This window comes from Ursus arctos, unplaced genomic scaffold, assembly GCF_023065955.2.
Source record: "Ursus arctos isolate Adak ecotype North America unplaced genomic scaffold, UrsArc2.0 scaffold_18, whole genome shotgun sequence".
In the NCBI taxonomy this organism is placed as follows: Eukaryota; Metazoa; Chordata; class Mammalia; order Carnivora; family Ursidae; genus Ursus; species Ursus arctos.
The window spans coordinates 12,595,719-12,616,590 of NW_026622852.1; the positions used below are offsets into that span (position 1 = coordinate 12,595,719).

The window sequence follows — 20,872 nt, forward strand, 5'->3', positions numbered from 1 at the left end:
CTGAAGCCCTCAGTTTGTTTCTCAGAGTCCATAGTCTCTCATGCTTCATTCCCCCTTCTGATTACCCCCCCTTTCTTTATCCCTTTCTTCCCCTACCGATCTTCCTAGTACTTATGTTCCATAGATGAGAGAAATCATATAATTGTCTTTCTCAGCTTGACTTATTTCACTTAGCATTATCTCCTCCAGTGCCGTCCATGTTGCAGCAAATGCTGAGTACTCGATCATTCTGATAGCTGAGTAATATTCCATTGTATACATGGACCACAACGTCTTAATCCAGTCATCTGTTGAAGGGCATCTCAGTTCTTTCCATGATTTAGCTATTGTGGGCAATGCTGCTATGAACACTGGGGTGCATATGGCCCTTCTCTTCACTACGTCTGTATCTTTGGGGTAAATACCCAGTAGTGCAATGGCTGGGTCATAGGGTAGCTCAATTTTTAACTTTTTAAGGGACCTCCACACTGTTTTCCAGAGTGGCTGTACCAACTTGCATTCCCACCAACAATGTAGGAGGGATCCCCTTTCTCCACATCCTCTCCAGCAATTGTTTCTTGCCTTGTCAATTTTTGCCATTCTAACTGGCGTAGGGTGGTATCTTAGTGTGGTTCTGATTTGAATTTCCCTGATGGCTAATGATTTTGAACATTTTTTCATGTGTCTGTTAGCCATTTGTATGTCATCATTGGAAAAGTGTCTGTTCATATCTTCTGCCCATTTTATGATGTGTTTATTTGTTTCTCACGTATTGAGTTTGAGAAGTTCTTTGTAGATCTTGGATACCAGTCTTTTATCTGTAGTGTCATTTGCAAATATATTCTCCCATTCCGTGGGCTGCCTCTTAGTTTTTCTGACTGTTTCCTTAGCTGTGCAGAAGCTTTTTATCTTGATGAAGTCCCATAAGTTCATTTTATCTTTTGCTCTTTCTTTCTTTCTTTGTGCTGATTTGTATAAATTCTTTATATATTTTGCATATTAAACCCTTATCAGATATATCACAAAAATTTTAAGGCATACAATATATTGATTTGATACATCTACATATTGCAATGTGATTTCCACTTTTGTATTAGCTAACACCTCGAACATGCCACATAGTTGTCATTTCTGTGGTGGGAACAATTAAGATCTCTCTTAGAAATTTTGAAGTTAATGATAGAGTGTTTTATCTGCTCTGCATTCGATTTCCAGGATTTATTTATCTACTAGTTGCAAGTTTGTACCCTTAAACTACATCTCCCCAGTTCCTCCACACACACACACCCCATGCCATAACTACCATTCTACTCTGTTTCTATGTAGATACTTTTTGAAGAAGGGGTAGGTGCTGAACTTGCTTCTCTGGCTGGGACCAAGCACCACACAAATAAAGTTTCCACATGAACAAGGCTCATTTTGAGTCTCATGAAAGACATTCTAAATCAGAATTAAATAATAATCATTTAAATATGCAATAAAATGCAGAGCATTAAAGCCTTAATTTTCTTAAACAGCAGAGTAAAAGAGAGGGGCGCCTGGGTGGCGCAGTTGTTAAGTGTCTGCCTTTGGCTCAGGGCGTGATCCCGGTGTTCTGGGATCGAGCCCCACATCAGGCTCCTCCACTAGGAGCCTGCTTCTTCCTCTCCCACTCCCCTTGCTTGTGTTCCCTCTCTTGCTGGCTGTCTCTGTCAAATAACTAAATAAAATCTTAAAAAAAAAAAGAAGAGTAAAAGAGCTGAATTAAAGAAGAGAACTCAGAACTTAGGACACCCACCACTAACATGTCCTCTAACTCCTTTTTCTCCCCCATGCAAGGCAAGACCACCACTAACCATCTGTGATGTACAGATTCCAGTTCTTCTAAACCCTAGGTTTTTTCATCGGGTTTGACCCATGGATGCGGACAATGAGCATCTGAGCATAGCTTTATACACAGGGTCCAGAGGTTCATGTAACTTCCTTCTTAACGACTAAGTTGATTGGTATCAAGTGTTGTTTCCTGAAAGAACCTCTTACAGTAATGTGTCTGCGGAAAATGAAAAGCAGCCCAATGGTGCATTTGCACTTGGTCCTCTTAAGTGTTCTCAGAATTTGTTATTCCTCTTGAGGTCTTTGTAAAAAAAAAAAAAAAAAAAAGCCCAGAAATGTAGAAGTGCTTTCACTGGCTCCTTGGAGACATCCTCCTGCAAGATCGTTCCAGTGACTATTGCAATGTTCAAATTGAAGTCAGGGAGGAAAACCACGCACCGACACTGCACGAAGTTCTGGTTCCAGCTGGAAGTCTGCTCGTCTTGTCAGATTTATGCTCATTTTAGGATCCACAGTCTAAAGGACCCAGAGTCCTTCTGTCAGCTTGAACTGCTGATATTCTTTTATACCTGCTCTCTTGTGAAGAGCTCATGGTGTCCCTCTGGATCGCTAAAAAGAGAGGGATAAGCAGATGAATGATCATATTTATTTTAAAGTTCTTTGCCCATGAGTGCATATTTGAAAGCCAGGAGGTATTCCAAGAAATACAGTAACCTGTTCTGACTGAGCAGCTCTCTTCGATTTTGGAAATCAAAGGCAAAGCTTCGTGAGCAGTATTTAAGAATCCTGGAGTCTTAAACAAACAGTTACCACACTTTCCTGAAACTCTTTACTGACACCAAGGATGAGTCTGGTTATGTCCCCAGAAGAATCTGTTTGCTTAGGGAGAAAATGAGAATAATTTCGAAGTAAAAATGGATGTGTTTTACCCATTTTTAAAAATTCTTAGTGAGAGATAAGTTGCATATGCCTCCCTCTTTTAAAGACTTAAAATATATAAGTGGGAGGGTGGGGAAGTAGGGGACCAACAAATTGCTAAAGCCTGGAAAGAGAGCTTTTAATTTTCCATGGTAATTCATTTCTACTATGGTTGTCAAATTATAGTAATTGAAACTAAGATATCAGGATTTTAAGAATTGGAACAGTTTGGATGGTTTGTTGTGCGTTAATGAGAGACCAATAAAGTGTGCCTCAAGCTTACACTAATCTCATTAGAAGTGAATTAAAGTCGGAATAATTCAGAAATAATAGCTTGTGATTGAGATGATTTCCATTTTTGAGAGAGGGAATTAAGTCAAAATTAATAAATGACTGCCTAGGGGTAAAGTGCTAAAATAAATAAGGAAATAAATAAGGAACTTTCCATTACAAATCAGGTTTGGAATAGATTTGAATATTTATATTTTGTTCTTTCATACTTGAACCAGTTCTGAGTCCTTAATTGGTATAGGCCTTAGCTCACTAAACTCAGTCCTGAAACTATTCTGTAGTTTACGTCAAAAGGATGCATTTACTTAAAATCTCTGTTATCAGTGGACTATAGCTTGCTTTGGAAACCATTTTGGATTGAAATTTCTGCTTGTTTCCATTCCCAGAGGTGAATTTTATTTTGCTTAAGGAAACCACTTGGCTGTTTTATGTTGATGAACTGTTAAAGAAAGGAAGAAAATATTTTTTACTGTTTGACCCTCAAATGAGGCTTTTGTGCCCAGATAAGTGCCTTGGATGAAGAAATTCACACTTGGCACGAATTAAATCCTTGTGGTGGAATAGTCACTTCATTAACTGAAATAAAATTTATATTCAGGTTTAATAAATTTGAACTTTTAAAAAGTATAAGCTTCTCCGCACCGAAGTTCTTTCCTGTTACATTTTATAGAGCAGTGTGGTTCTCTCGGAGATGTTCCAGATGTAAAATGTGTGTATAGGTATCCTTTACTTACAAAAAGTGAATTTACCAGAACCGAAGAGCAGCTGATAAATTGATACAGTAACAATGAGGTGCAGTTAACCCCCAGGCCAACTCTCTGCTTGGTTTCCAGATTTCACCTAGTGTTAACATTTTACACATCTTTTTTTCTTTTTTAGGATTTTATTTATTTATTTGTCAGAGGGAGAGAGAGAGCAAGCACAAGCAGGGGGAGCGACAGGCAGAGTGAGTAGCAGGCTCTCTGCTGAGCAGGGAGCCCGATGAAGAACTCAATCCCAGGACCCTGGGATCATGACCTGAGCTGAAGGCAGACACCCAACTGACCGAGCCACCCAGGCACCCCAATATTTTACACATCTTAAACACATCTTGTTCCTTTTTTTATTGTTTTACCTGCTCTGGAGTTAGAGAAGTCTGGGTTCCAGTCCTTGGTTCTCTCTTTTCTCAATTTTCTCATCTATGAAATGGGAATAATAAAACCTTGCCGAGTTGTCAGAAGCTTATTGGTAATGTACACAGAACATGTAACTCTGGGCCAGATACCTCTAGAAGGCACTCAATATATCTTAGAAGCTAGAATTACTATTGTTACGCGCAATTTTATAATGTATTTCAGTAACGAGGACCTTTCCAAAATCCAGCATTTCCACTTTAATATCATATTTCAGTCAAGTAAATGAAATAAGCTCTCACTAAATAAAGTAATACTGTACAGTAAAGGGGAGGCTTAATTCAGGGGAAAAATTGAATTATTTCTAAATCAGTATGAGGTGTTAGACAGTTATCGGGTATTCTTTGGAAATTGCAGCAAGTGTTTCTCCTTGTTTTGTGTTTGTTTTTGTTTTTGCTAAATAAGAAGGATTTAAATTAGTCTTTTATATTATGTGCTTACATCTCCTATTTTACAAAGATGCTTTTAAAATGTGTGTTTGTGGTTGGAAATATATGGGGAAAGGCTCATTTGAGTTAATGAAGCAGGTATTTTTCTGCTTGTTTTGGTTTGATTTTTGGTAAATGATATCTTGATAATAACACCTTGGCATTGGAACAGAGCTTTTGTAAATTATCTCAGTTAGCGATCACAACTTGGTGCCCCGCCGTCCCAACGTACATTAGACGGATAAGGAGGGTAAGACCCCGAGAGGGCAACAGGCTTATGCAAGGAGAAGAGCAGAGTCTAGTACCTACATCTTCAAACTCCTAATTTCGAATTGTTTTCATTACTCCTTTCAGGGGGATAAGGCTAGGAAAAGAAAATAAAAGAAGGTGAAAAGCATAGAGCCTTAAGGTCTTAATGATTAACACCAGAGTTCACTTTTTTAAAGCAAGAAGTCATTGTGTCTCCTTGGTTTTAAAACATTTGGTGGTTCCCTTTTGTTTATTGCCAAGTTCAAAATTAGAAGGTATTTCTCTCATCTACAGTTCCCCACATAAACCCCAAACTCCAGCAAAACCAAGCCATACCTTTTCATACTTCTATGCCTTTGCCTGTGGTTTCTTCTCTACATATTCTTAACCTTCTTTCAGTATCTATTTTATTTTATAGCTATTATGCAATTAATTTATCAAATGTCTACATAATGCTTACTGTGTGCCAGGTACTGTTGGAAGTGCTTCACAAATATTAACTCAAGTTTATCTCCATGATAATCCGAGGAAATAAGTAATAATATCCCATTTTACAGATAATAAAACTGAGATATTGAAACTTCAGAAGAGACTGAAATTTCAGAAAGAGGGTGATGATTTCACAGTGGGTACTCTGAACCATTACACCATGTCACCTATGTACTCAGAATTTTAAAGCTGAAAAACTTATCACATTCAGCCAAGACCAGTGTCTAAATGGCAGGCCACCTGAGACTTCTAGGTTGTAGAATTGATTATCTTGCAAATTCACCATCAACTGGAACCTAGTTACCATCTTTTTAGACTCAGAAGTCTGGTATTTTTCAACAATCATAGCAAGAACAGATCCTTTTCTTGGAGGTGGACTCACAATGACTTGGTCCATGAGATTGACGTTTCAAACTAGAATGATAGATTATTTATTAACTTACAATGAAAAATAGCACTACCACATGGACCAAAATACCCACATCAGCATGACAAGCCTAGTCTGCCTCTCAGCAGTCCTGAGAAACCAGACCACTCTAGGCAGTTGCTTGGTCAACATGGCATCATAACAAGGGGTATTTCTGGGACGAACAGAACATTCGTTGGCATTAGCTAAATTAGCATGAGGCATCTATATCGTGATGGCAACAGCCTTGCCTATGGGACCTGGAGGACGTGAAGTTCATTGGTCTTTTGCCTGGGACATTGCTGGGTTGGGCACTGAGAAGGATATAACTCCATCATTCTCTTCTTTTCTATGATCGCAATGCCTGGCCAGCCCTCCCTTTCCTTTCCCACCTTCTGTTGTTCATGTGTGTTAATATTGTCAAACTGGTCACAGTCAAGTCTTCAGGCCTGGGACCTTTCTATTTCTTTAAGACAGCTTTTGTGCAATTATGTTTTCAGATGATACTCTCTTTTTGATAACATCCTCAAGACCTAATACAAGTACTATCTAGCTTTTCCTACATGGAATTATAAGGACATGAGTGGTTTTCTTAATACCAAGGACAAATCATATCATTCTTCTTTGTATTCCCAGAAGTAAATGCATTGCCCAGCACATAATAGGAGCTCAATGGACATTTGCTGAACAAACAAGTAAATTAGGTGGTGGTAAATCATCATGATTATGAGTGTAAGCTCTGAAGCTCGATGGACTGGCTTCAAATCTCAGCTCTGCTACTTAATGCTTGTGGGATTTGGGCAAGTTACTTAACATCCCTGAGCTTTAGTTTTCTTATCTGCAAAATGGGTGTAATAATAGTACCCTATCTCCCAGGGTTCTTGAAGAGATTAAATAAATTAATACATATAAATAATTAATTATTAATTGCATTCTATGTTAATACATATAAATAACACATATAAAAACTTAGAAATTTACCTGGGATTTCCTAATTATTAGTTATTAGTATAATCATTCTCTCAGCATTTTCTATTATATTTTTACTTGTTTTGTAAAAGGTATGACTTATTTTGCAAAGAACAGAGTACTGCTGTCCTGGTTTTAAATGTCATCATTGAAATTGAATCAAAAAAATGGTTTTTGTTCACAGAAATTCAGGAAAATGTAAACTCCCACGTGGTGCTGATGGGAGTATGGAACGGTACAACTTTTATGTGATTTGGCAATATTTATCAAGAGCCTTATAAAAGTTCATTCCCTTTAGTCCAGTAATTCCCCTTCTAGAACTTTATCTATCCTATAGCCATAGTCAGAAACTTAGATAAAACAGACACATGAACATAGTTTATCACAATATCATTTATCAAACCCCTAATTGGAAATTACTTAAATGACAAGTCATGGAAGAACGAGTACACAAATTATGTTATCTCATTTAAAGGAATATTATGTAGCTCTCAAAGCTATGTCTTTAAAGTTATTTAACAGTGTGGAAAAATGCTTCCAAAAATGTTTAAGTGGAAAAAAAAAACAAAACCCAAACTACAAAATGGTATAGGTATTGCAATTTCCTCTACACAGAGAAGAAATCAATACAATCAAAATAATAGTGATTATTCTTCAATGAGGCAACTCTGGGAGATGTCATTTTTGTAATCGTTCTTTCCCAAAACCTCTACAATGAGTGTGCATTTTAGAAGTAAAAAGAATTCTTTAATAACTATGAGTTTTCATGTCCTTAGATGTGTAATTTTAAGACATGTTGAGTCTTAAGGCCCATTTTTACCGTATGCCAGATCTACATTGTTTTCAATGAAATATCTCTTCAGTCTTATACCAGAAATAATTAGGAAGACAGGATTCATTTTCGGAAAACCTTGCATTAATATTTATTTGGTTAAATAAGCACCAACTGTAAGTACTTACTGTGAAAATTTTGGGAAGCAAAATGAATGCTTAGTTTCCACCCTCATGGAGAAATCCGTTTCCATGCACAACTTCTTGAGATCTGCTGTTTAGTATTTGATAGGAACTTCTCAAAGAACGGTGTTACTCAGAAGAAAAGGAAGGTTCTTATTCGTATTAAGAGAAACTTGTTTTTTTATAAGTAGATAGTTTAAGTTTTGAGCCTTTCACAGGTAGTAATGAGTTTGTTTTTCTCTTTGTCACGTAGGAGCTGTGAGGGAAGAAATATCCGATACAGAACATGCAGTAATGTGGTAAGTATTGCGCTTCTGTGATGGCAGTCGCGTATTTCTTAAAGAACTGAATCATTCTGGGCAGTTTTATGTATCCTGAGCGAAAAGTCAATGAGTGTTTCAGTAAGGGTTATGTATCTCACCCTATAGTGATGACGCAACCTTAAAAAATAGATATATTTAATGTTCCTCAATATAAACTTGCAACCCGTTGGCCAGATAGAAACTAACTAGACTATTTCACACTAGAGACTCTGTTCCGTACTTCTCTGCTTTCTGACTTTTCATATCTAAGTCTCTTGAGAACCAATAAGAGAAATGATAAAAGGGAAACCACTGGGGTCTTGTGAAATAAATATGAGTTAATCAAACTCGGATTTGACAAATTCATTCATTCATTCATTCATTCAACAAATACTATTCCATGCCAACTATGTGTGAGGTGCTACACTAGTACAAGGAAAAATAACATGTGGTCACTGTCTGGAAACATCTGTGATAAAGTAAGAGATGCAGAGAGAGAAGATAGATGTGCACATAACCACATCCTAGCACAAAGTATGACAAATGCTCTAAGAAAGGGATAAAATTCTTTGTGGGCTAAAAATGGAGAGACATCTGAAGGGTCTTCAAGGAAAAAGGGTTTTCGATGGGGCCTAGAGGACCAGGAGGACTGTGACTAATCCACAATGAGTGTGAGGGGGTGACAGTCAGTCCAAGTAAAAGGGACACAATGGACAACTTTGGATGCAGAAATGTTTAAGGTGTGCCCTGCATATGAATTTGGATAGGATTGTGCCTAGCAGTATGGAAGAAAAAGGATTGGAAGATTATTTTGAAGTTACACCTTGAACAGATTTGAATGTTAGTCTTCCAAGCTGCCACTAATTCACTAGAGGCTTTGGAGCAAGAGGATGATATTGTAGTTTCTTTCGCTTCAGGAAGATTAGTTCTGTAACGATTTGAGAGATGCTCTGGAACAGGAAATGGATGGGGAGCTAAATACAATCAGGGCTTAACCCAGAAGGAAATAAATGCAAGAGAGATAAAAATTAAGGTCACTTTGTAAGAACTAACAAGCAATTTAAATTAGAATGATGAGTTGAAGTGAGAATAAAGGAAACAGAGATGTGGAGACATATTTAGAGCTCTCGCACTGGCCCATCCTCTGTTAGAATGACTCTTTCCTCACTGTCTACATGGTTGGCATTTTCCTTATTTCGGTCATCTCAAATGCCACCGCCTCTTGTTCACCTTATCTGATGTGCTTGTCCCACTGCCCAATCCCATCTCTCACAGCAGTCAATCTTGCTTCCTTTACAGCACTTTGACTTTCTTCGTAGCACTAATCTCTACCAAAATTTATATTCTTTGATTACTTGTTTGCTTTCTGTTTTCCCACTCTAGAATGTAAATTCCATGATGATAGGAGCCTCATGCATCACGTTCTCCCCTTTATCCCCCCATGCTGTTGGCTCACACATACTAAGCACATGATAGAAATTGGCTGAATGTAGATGAATACTCAGGCTTCTGAAAGAATGGTGGATACCATTATCAAAACTAGAAACATTGGTAGAATGTTTGGGAGAGGGAAATGACAAATTGATTAAAGGACACTACTGAGTTTGACATGCAGGCTGGACTTGCAGATGGTATATTCCACTATGCAATGGGGATTTGATCTCAGGAAAGGGATCAAGGCATGAGCCATAGAAACACAAATAAGATGTATAAAATTTGAAGATTGGGAAGCAGTTCCTTAGGGAGAGCATGTAGAATCATAAGAGGAGAGAAGCTCAGAACTTTGGTGAATGTCTCGATTCAGATAGGAAGAGAACAAGAATGCCAAGGTAAACCACAAAAGTCATCATGAAAGAAGTAGTAGAAGAAATAAGAATTCCTAAAGGTGTTCAGTAGGATAAATGTTGCCAATAGGTTGAACACTGAAAAACAAGCCTGCTGGGCAATGGTTTCTATAGTGTACTAGGAACAAAGTCAAGATCATAGCGGGTAAAAAAGAATATCAATGAGAAAATGGAGTTGATGAGTATAAGCTATTCTCATTAAGTGTTAACAAAGGTATCTCATCATCTGTTTAGTCACATAAAGGTAGGTGGGTAATTGGTTTGTTTGCAATGAGTAAACCTTGAGAGATAAGTTGATCTAGAAGGAGAGATGGATGATATGAGGAGGTGAGGGGATACTTAATGCCCCAGGTGCCACAGGAGACCGTGGGTGACAAGAAGAGGAATCTTGGTAAAGGAAAAGGCCATAGGCTTCACTCTGAGAAAATAGAGGCAAATTGAGAGAGGAAGGATTAGAAACTAGAAAGATTTTGAAGAAAAGTTGAGGCTGTTCAGGATACACACAGCTCAAGCTTCCCTGTAGAGTTTTCTCTGTCACCTGTTGAAAGTGAAGAAGTGAGTTGAACTTGAAGAAGTGAGCATGAAGACCTGCAGCAGCCACTGGGGGAATCAAGTGGAAGCCAGCAAGGCAAAATGGGAAATTGTTGGGTGGCAAAGAGGGGGTTCAGCTGAGGCCAAAAAACTTGATCTGACAGAAAACGAGGTCAGAAGGGTGTTAGGACTTAGTCCAGTGGTACAGTGATGCACTGGGGCAGGAATAGAGAAAACTGGCATTAGAGGTGACCCAGGGCCAGAGTACAGATGAGATGGGCGGAGAGAGACCAAGATGAATGAAAAGTATGTATATTTTTAACCCCTAACCAGGGAGAGTTCACACAACTAGAAGGCAGGAGCATTGGGAGTCAGAGTTATTTATTGTTCAGTGGAAAATTTTGCCCTGTTCATTTCTTTTTTTCCACTGAGGACACTGGGTGCCACGTAGGTTGGTTAGAAGAATCAAATCCGTAGTTCTTGAATTTTGAAAAAATGGTATTGACCGTTTGTTTTAGAAACAGCATAAAAAATGTTTAGTGGAAATCCACTTTATTTAGCTCATTGGTTTTCTTTACTATCCCTTTTAATGTAGTGATATCTTCTATATCAGGGTTATTTTTTTTTAACTACAGTGATGTTATTTAAGAATCTCCATAATGTCCATTCTGGTTCTTTAGAGCTTTTAAAATAGTGGAAAGGGTCCAAACTCTCCGAAGTAGATGAATGCCTAAAGCATCATGAGCAGATGTCTGCCTACCCCTTCCTTAAAGCTCTTCAGAAACAGCCCACGATTTACTTGCTATCATTACGAGCACTTTCATGGACAGATGTAGGCTAAGACTCTGACCTAATTTTATTTTAAACCCATAGTGTTACCTGAGCCAACTCTTTACAGCTTGTAGAATCAAACTGACCCTGAGTTTTTTATGAGAATCTAAAGTCTTCAAATCATTTGAAGCTTTTTTTTTTTTCTGGCATTTGGCCATGACAGAAGCAACATTGCCAAGCAAACAAACGAAAAATCTCATAAGAAAGAATCTTTTCATAATCACATTCCAGTTTCTCAAACTAAGAAGTTCAGGGCAATTCAGTTAAATATTCCCCTTTTAAATACTTGTTTTGGAAAAACTCAAGGGTCTCTTGTTAGCTAAGCCTCTAGGGTCAGTCCTTAATCCCTGACAGTTTCCTGAGGCTCTTTTGAACCACTTCTCCACAGATTCACCCCCTTTTTCTGTTCCTTGTAGGTGCTGAGGAGGAGACAGCATCTCATTTTTCTAATTTTTCTGCGTTGCCTGAAAAGGCAGTTCACATACTTTTATGGTTTTCTTGTCAATCACTCTACAGATAGGGTGTATCAATAAAGAAAGTTCCCATGATGTTTGCCTAGTTCTCAAAGTCATGCTACCTTCTTTTTTCTTTCAAGATTTTATTTATTTATTTGAGAGAGAGAGAGAGAGCATGAGCAGGGGGAGGGGCAGAAGGAGAGGGAGAATCAGACTCCACACTGAACAGGGAGCCCAAGGCGGGGCTTGATCCCAGGACCCTGGGATCATGACCTGAGCTAAAGGCAGATGCTTAACCGACCGAGCCACCCAGGCGCCCCCATGCTACCTTCTTCTACTATTTCTAGCTGGTCCAAGTAAACTATTTTCATTTCTAAGGACATAGTGCATCCAAACTTTCCCATTTCCCAGTCCCTGCTCCTCTGTAGGAAAGTGGCAGGATCCTGTCTCTCTGGAAGGAAAAACTAAGGATACTATTGGGAGAAACAATAGGTGTCAACTAGTAAACCACTCAAGTAGGTCATTTAGGTCTCAGAGCTTCCCTGGGCCCCTCGAAAAGGTTTCCTTAGGTCACATCTTCATGCTTATTCAAGTTAGACCTCAAATCTGGGCCCCTTCATCTTAAGTAGGCATTTTAAGTGGATTTTCAAGGTGTTTGGACTAATACCATGCTACTTATAAACTGTTTCTTTGTCACCATCCTTAATCTTCACAAGAGTTGACGTTTAGGAGACAGTGACCACAAAGAGCAACGTAGCTGATGGTGCTCAAGTTCTTTATCAAGGTTTTATTGCTCCACTCCCACCCTTTACTACTCTTTAAAAAAAAAAAAAATCTGTAAGAGTGAAGTTGGAAAGCCACATTTCTGCCTCTCTTCTAGAACTCTTCCAGAGGTGAGTAGGCAGGGATTCCTGTCTAAGGGGTCACAGAAGGTCCATGTCTGGTTTTCTTACCAGCGTATACCCAGTGTCTAGCACAAAGTGTCTAACAACAGCTTCTGACACGGTGTGTCAGGGAACACAGCCACCTGGCAGGGCTGCCCTGGGATATTTTAAATATTCAAAGGAACCACAGTGATGCTCGACAAGTGTGGGGCACTATGCAAACTACTAGATCGTGCTGTGTTCCTTCCTGTGACATCTTTGCGAAGTTGGTGAATAAGCCCCAAACGCAGTTCTCCTGAAGCTTTGATTGAAAGCAAGTACTGTGAGGGGAACCTTGGTGGCTCAGTCAGTTAAGCGTCTGCCTTCAGCTCAGGTCATGATCTCAGGGTCCTGGATCGAACCCCACATTGGGCTCCCTGCTCCTTGGGGAGTCTGCTTCTCCCTCTCCCTCTGCCTGACCCTCCCCCTGCTTGTGTTCTCTCCCTCTCTCTCTGCCAAAATAAATAAATAAAATCTTAAAAGAGAAAGAAAGAGAGAAAGAGAGAAAGAGAGAAAGAAGAAAGAAAGAAAGAAAGAAAGAAAGAAAGAAAGAAAGAAAGAAAGAAAGAGAAAGAAAGAAGTACTGTGAGAAAATCAACATGGGGCCAAAGATGAGGGTGGCATTGTCCGATCCAATTTCATGCATTTAGAAGTTTCGCAGTACTCAACAGGTACAGACTTACCATGAGTAAGTAAACCTGGTTATTTATGAATGAAATAAAAGCTAATTTTTCTTTCAAGTATGTATTTTTTTTCAAACAGCTACTAAGTCGTTAAGTTGCAAATACCTCTTGAGTTGTTTGGACCTAACGACTTAATCAATGGAACTGTTAAGTATTTCTTTTGGCCTGGGGTGCCATAAAAAATTACTGAGATGCAGTAGGGGCTATGAACAGACGAAGCTTAACAACCTCTATCATATGGTAGGGATTCAACACATATGATGAGTGAATGAATGAATGAATGAATGAAATGCTAAATAAGATAACATTTGAGTGGAGCCTTTCAAAATGATAGGAATTTTTCCAAGCTACAATGAGAGAAAGTGTTATAAAAAAATGGAAATGGAATTCGTTGAACAATTTTTGCTGTGACCTACTGTGTCCCAGGCACTTTTTCTAGGCACTGGAGTGTCATAGGTACAGAGAAAGGTAAGCCCCTGTTCTCATGAAACTTACTCCCTAGTGAGAGAAAGCAGGTTATAAACAAATAGAGAAGTATGACGATTTCAGAGTGAACGATTCTGAAGGAAATCAAGAAGGAATGGCATAAAGACTGACATGGGGGAAGCTGCTGTGTATGGAGTGGTCAGAAAATTCTCTCTGACATGATCTTGGGGCCCCATTAATATGTGTGAAGGGGGGTCATGAACTAACCCAGCTTCTCGAGGTGCTGGTAGGTCATTTTTTGAAGTATGGTACCAGGTATGGTGTAGGGAAAGAGGTATTTATCTGTGCTGGGGAGTCTGAACATATACCCCTAAGTGTCATTCCGTAAGGGGCATTCGTCGCCTCTGACTGAGTACGATGGTCATTGTTTGCAAGAGGACCAGAAGGCTGACAGGAAGGGGATTGCTCTAATCACGGCTTTCTGTGCAATTCTCTTCTCCTAGGCCCAGAGCCAGTCAGTCTCAGACTGAAATACATGAAACCCAATGGAAGGTTCTCTTAACCTCAAGTAACACGTTTCTTACCTGAGAAAGAAATTCTGAAGGAAAGAATGTTGATTTCTTCCTAATAAATATTCAAAGCCTCCCCCTACTCCCGGGGGCTTCCAGAGGGTGCCCTGGGCTTCCAGAGTGGTCCTCCACAAGGCTGACTAGATTCGGGAGCACTGGACCTAAGAACCGTGCTTCCTACTGGGTCCATTCATGATTCCCTCCTTAATAACCCATCCAGCAGGAATTTTCCTTATACTCTAATCTTCCTTGAGAAAGAAAGCACTCTCATTTTAAACTCTGACAGCACGTCTCTCCCAAGTAACTTTATTAGGACTTCAATTGTAAGTTAATATAACAAAATTGGGGCCAGCCTCTCCTCTCTTTACCCATGTGCAGTTAGCCTTGTAATGGCCGTCTCTGAGGGGACATCAAGATGTGTGGCCAGGAGCTGAAAGTGATCTAAGGACAAGCTTCATTTTTCAACCCGATGGTCAGGAAGGACTGAAAACTGTGATCTCTAAGTGGGCTGCCACTTAGTCATCACGTGCTTTTGAAACAAAATTCCTTAATCTCTGTTTTCTCACCTGTTTGGTAATACAGTGTGTATGGTAGTTGAAATATTGGAAACAAATGCAAGGAGTCTGGTTAAATAAACTGTGGTGTGTCCACACCGTGGAGACCATACAGTCATTAAGGAGAGTAAGCCGGACCTGGACGTCCAAGCCTGTCACGCGTTCCCGAGACATATTACGTGTGAAAGAAGCAGGTCATGGAGTAGTGTCTTTAATAGGATCTCAGTCAGATTTTAAAAATCCCCAAACTAGAGGTATGGCTGGGTGTGTGGCATACCACACGGTCTTGAAGGACACATACCAAACGGAACATAGTGATGATGCCCTGCGGAGAGCGATTTTGAGTAACTTAAGAAGGGCTTTCCTTTTTTTATTCTGTATACTTTTGTCGTACTTTAGATTTTTTACAATGAACATATATAGTCTTCTATTACAGGTATAAATTTAAAAATATAAAAAAGAAAATGAGGTTGGGGCAAAGTAGTTTGAAAGTCGTTGAATATTTATTTATTTATTTATTTTTGAAACGTTGGGGGAAAAATTCAGTTTTTCTGAGGATTACATGGGGAATTAGCTAAAAAGCAGTGAGCATGCTCAGTAATGTTGCCCTTAGTCCCTCTCTTCAACTCCCCCTTTCTGTGGCAAAGTACTCCTTCCAGGCGAATACACTACTTATAAAAGTGAAAATTAGATCACTTTAAATTCTGGAAGGTCGGCCTTACTGTGCGACATCATAAAGAACGTTTCTTGATTATTTTGGCAAATAAACAGGTTGCAGGTATTCTGGAACAAGAGTATTAGTCCTCATCTCTGGCAGAACCGCAGGCTTATAATGCCCCTTCCTTTGGATGAAGTACGGGAAAACAGACTTTTTTTTAAAGATTTATTTATTTGAGAGAGAGAGAGCGCACCCGGGGTTGGGGTGGGCTGGGGCAGAGGGTGAGAGAGAATCTCTAGCAGACTCCCTGCTGAGTGGGGAGCCCCACACAGGGCTCGAGCTCAGGTCCCTGAGATCATGACCTGAGCCTAAGTCAAGAGTCTGACGCTTCACCGACTGAACCACCCAGGCTCCGCAGAAAACAGATTTTCTATACAGTGCCCACTCCACAGGCTGAACAGTTAGGTCTCTGGCAGCTTTATGACTTGGCCGTTCTTTGGCCAGACAAATGCTTGGTTGGAATTGCTGTATATTCTCAGGAACATATCCCAGGGGACCAATCACTGTCCACCTCCCCAACAAGTCTAACTTACCACAAAGCTAGAATGGATGTCGAATGGCGACATAACTACTTGTAGGGCTTTGTGGTGTGTGTGTGTACGTGTGTGTTTCCCTTTCAACATTGAGAATCACCATTGCTGAAACAAAAGGATGTTCTTTAGGGAACACATTTTCAGGAACATCTTGTTTTTTCTGACTTGGTCCAGAATGCTTTCTATTTATACTGAAATTAGTAACAAAGAATAATTTTTAGGGGCAAGAAGTGATAAGGGACTTGCATGGTTTCTCTGCGGACAAGGTCCCTGTCCAGTCTCTGTTAGCACCAGTGCTAAGCAAGCTTTGACCATCCTGCAAATGAATTAATCTCTAAGTGCAATATACAGCATGCCATGTGGATAACTGGAGGTTGATTTTGGTTCAGAACACATCATTTCTCTTTCAATAGTTAAACACCGAGCATTTAGAATAAATGGTTGAAAATATCTGCAGCAATTACTCCGGGAAAAAAAATAAAAAGCCCTCATATTTTATGACTAACTGTTTTATCATTTGTGGCATAAAGAAATAAACATTTTTTTAATGATTCACAGATTCCTTCATTTGGTGAATCTGGTGCGTGTAGATCTCTCTGCAGGGCTTGCTGCCAGGCAGCCAGCCAAGTTTTGGGGGATTTTTCCTCCCCGGCGAGTTGGGCCCTTCTGCTTTTCTTCTCCCCTAGGCCTTCTTTTGACTGCTGCACACATTTCTTTTCTTTTTAATGCTTTTTCTGACATGTCTTTATTGGACCCCTCCGATGTCTCTGTACTTTTCCTTTCTCCTTAATGTGCTCTCTTAATATGTTTCTTATCCTCTGCCTCAACTTTTTACTCTCTGGGAGGGGCGTGACATGCACAGGACGCCATGGAGAGAACACGGGCTGGGCAGCTCTGCTGTGGCTCCCTTTGTGGTTGGGCAAGCTCTTCGGACTGCTCACAGCCTCAGTTTTCTCAATCATGAAGTGGAAATAAGAGGCATGTCCACTTCACCGGACTCCTTTACAAAAATCCGTGCAATGATGTAACACATGGGAGACACGCAATGAATTTTCATTCCTTCTGCCACCTGATATTGGCAAAGACAGGTAAGGGATGGTCTTCAAAAGAGCTAAATTCCCCAGCTAAGGATGATTTCACCCTCGTCCCTAACTCAAGATAATATGAAGAACTCCAAATCATTGGGGAAAATGCAAAAGGAAATGTATTGTTATGACTAATTTCTGCTTATTGGCATCCTTCTGATATATTTAAAGGCTATAGGGGAGTTGCCCCCCTAAGTTGGTCACAGTTCATTTATTCTAAGCCAGCAGCATCCCATGGAGACTGTCAGAGGGAGTGTTGACAATACTTGTAAATAGCCTTTGAGTGATATGAGCTGGCCTCCCTGAAGACACGTGTTCTAGTTCACGCATGTAATGCTAAATGATAAGAACTCAGAGTGCCTCACATAACAGCTACGTTCTTTTCCTGTGGATTGATAGTTAAATGTCAAGCAACTGCTTTCTTAAGGCTGTTAGTACAAACAGGAATCCTACTTGGTCAACCAGGATTCGTTTCCTTCAGTATCATCATGATACTGACGCCATATTGAAACTCTCTGAGGAAAAACGTCAGTACTCTTTTTGCAGGTGTGTGTCTTGTTAATGGTCTAGGACTGGCCTGATAGATTTTTGAAGGTAAGAAAACGTCCTCATTGATTCACCTGATGCAGGGGATTGAAGGATTGTCTATCATTTCCTAGAGTGTTGGATTTATCAGACTAAAATAGCTGGTGTGAGTCTGTCTCCCAACTAGCTCCATGACCACAGGCAAGCATCTTTCTCTTGTGTGTGCCGGCATCTCTGTTGAAAATGACTAGAACACAGATCGACGCCTCAAAGGGATCCTGGCAAAGTCATAGATCTCCAGAAGATCAGAATTAGAAAGGAACTCATTTGTTTTGGTTATTTGCCATGTGCCAGGCCGAGTGCTAGTGACTAATTCATTTAATTCTCATACCACCTTGAGAGGTATTATTCTGATTTTACAGATAAAGAAATCTGGACATTTGAAGAAATAAAATACTTTATCTAGTGGTCCTACTGGTGCTGCTAGGTTTGTATAAGGCCAAAACCCATGCTCATCTCAGCATAATGCAAGAGGGTGTATCAATGACCTAGACTGACTCATTTAGCAAATAACAAAACTATGGTACAAAAAAAGTTAAGGCTGAAGCATTTTTACAACATACAGTCTTAGGGGTTTTTTTAGGAAAAGAGATATGCAAATAAGTTTACTGTAGCAATTATAATTCTTCAAGGCTAGAAGTATATGAACTGCTGAGGATTTTAAACATGCAACTCAAATGCAGCGGAAAAGGCAAATCTAAGTATTCTTGCTGAAAACATCCCAAATTCCCTCTCCTTTGAGCTCCTCCTGTCAAGAGGATACAAATTTACTGAGTCACTACTTCTCAAAACCTACTCTCTCAAGTCCTAGTTTCTGAATTACACAGAATGCATGCTGGCCTCTGCTGACCCAGATAGAAGCTCAAAGCGGGGATTTGACAGTGACTTTGAAAGAAATTACTCCTGCAGGTCTTCCCTTGGCAGAGTGCCTTGTGGAATGAAATTAACAAGCTGCCATTCATAGGTTGCTAACGTGCAAATACTTGTCTATGCTCAGCCTGCTTTCCATGGGACTCAAAATGATAAGCAGCATTAAATCTTCCAATTAACACCAAGATGTGTTGAAACTCAGGCAACATCAATTCTTACACTTTTTCCTCTGAGAGATCACTCCCAGACCTTTGTGCTGAGCCCTCTGAGCTGAGACCATTATTTAATTAGCCCACTTTTGTGCTGTAATGTACTTCTAGGAATCTTTTCTTCATGTTTTTCTCCACATTTTAAACACCCTCCTCCTTGCAGAGGAAATTGTGAAATTTGAAGAGGCTATCTTGGAGGTTTGGCTCTATTTTCTCTTTACAATCTTATGATGAGCAAAGCTACACATGGCTCTTAGGATGTATTTAGTTTAGGTTTCAAATTCTGTTGAGTCCTGAGTGAAATATGGTCATGACAGAAGGACGGGTGAAGGAAGCATTATTTAGATGTCTTTGCCTTCAAATCTTTGCCAAGCAAATGAGCTTCAGAGCTCATTTGAAACCCATGTCCTATAATGCACCGTTCCCCTTTTCCCAAGCAATATATTCATTACATTCAAAACTCCTGCCCTCCCCAAACAGAAGATTTTAAATGATACATCACTACATTTCACAAAGCGGAATTTATAACTTTTTAATTTTTCTTTTTCTTCCTTTAAAATACTGCTGGGTGGGGCGCCTGGGTGGCTCAGTCGTTAAGCGTCTGCCTTCGGCTCAGGGTGTGATCCTGGCGTTCTGGGATCGAGCCCCGCACAGGCTCCTCTGCTGGGAGCCTACTCCTTCCTCTCCCACTCCCCCCTGCTTGTTTCCCTCTCTCGCTGGCTGTCTCTCTCTCTATCAAATAAATAAATAAAATCTTAAAAATAAACAAATAAATAAAATAAAATACTGCTGGGAATTATTTACTTTGAATGTTTATAGATCCTGAAATACAGCTTGGACAAACATCTCAATCCTTCTAGAACTAGAGTTTAGAAAACTATTTTCAGACAACCTTCTGTGGAGCCACCTTGACCTCATTGCTGGGTGGTGAAGGCTAAGCAGCCAGGTTTCTATGAACATCACCCCTATTGCATCCAGAATGACTCTGCTCTTACCTGCTTTATTGATTAGTATCCTGCGTAAGATTCCTTGGGGTGGGGGGTGAAAATAGCTCTGCAACAAAATAAGAGTATGAAACTCCCTGCTTTATAATATCCCTCCTAAGAGGTCTTCCAGTTTCTGTCTTATTGTTTCTAGGGAAGAAATGTATCCATCGTATACATATTTGTGTACAAGGCTAATTGGCAAGAGAGTGTTTCTTATAAGCTGATGTGTGCTTTCCTATGACTTCCGTCAACTTTAGATATTGACTCTGTACGTGGCATTATGCTAGGAGCAAATGACAACAAAAAGATTTGTTCAAGACAATCTACTCTCAAATGTTTTGAAACTGGCGGCAGGAAGGCAAGAAAGCCAAAAATACAAATATTTAAAATCCCATGCAGAATAAGATGTGAAAGAAAAGTGTAAGGAAATAGCTAAGAGAATTCCAGATCAATCTGGTATTCCCTCTGTTTCCAAACAAGCAGCAATGTCAGGTAAATTATAAAATGACAAAACCAATGACACAGCCAGGTTCAAAAGCAAGACGAAAATGTCCATGGACCAAAAATGTAGCATACATGCAAGATGGTGGGCAGTGCTGACGGCCACAGGCTTTTGGGCTTCATAACTAGAAGTAAGCAAAGATTAGCCCCAGCTTAACTCCCAAGGGATAGCCAGGGCTAAATTTACTTGTACGGGAGAAGGAGAGCCTAAACCAGGTAGAGAGTTTCATGTCAGAAGCCTGAATGGGCTCTTTGTGTGGACAGAAGCTGAAGTTTGGTTTTGTTTGGTTTTAAATAAGGATGTTTTGCGGGGTTGAGAGCTTTATCTGAAACGGTGAGTCTAGAGAGGCTGGTAAACATCATGGACTGAAACTACCAAAGGACGCTTTGGCCCTGTGACTGGATTTGCAATTTTCTTGTTATGAATTAAAATTAAAAATTCCAGGGGCGCCTGGGTGGCTGAGATGGTTAAGCATCTGCCTTCTGCTCAGGTCATGAATTCTGGGTCCTGGGATCCAGCCCCACACCAGGCTCCCAGCTCAGCAGGGGACCTGCTTCTCCCTCTCCCTCTGCCTCTCCCCCTGCTTGTGCTCTCTCAGT

At 39.9% G+C, this 20,872-nt stretch overlaps 1 protein-coding gene across 5 annotated transcripts in view; it reads left to right on the forward strand.

The window, feature by feature from the left end:
• ADAMTSL1 (ADAMTS like 1) overlaps positions 1 to 20,872 on the forward strand; it is an 878,957-nt gene that overhangs the window by 547,125 nt on the left and 310,960 nt on the right. For all 5 annotated transcript variants that reach the window (XM_044386899.3, XM_044386900.3, XM_057313473.1 and 2 more), the window contains one exon: positions 7,921 to 7,966. In XM_044386899.3, the coding sequence (XP_044242834.3) occupies positions 7,921 to 7,966 (46 nt within the window). The remainder of the gene's footprint in view (positions 1 to 7,920; positions 7,967 to 20,872) is intronic.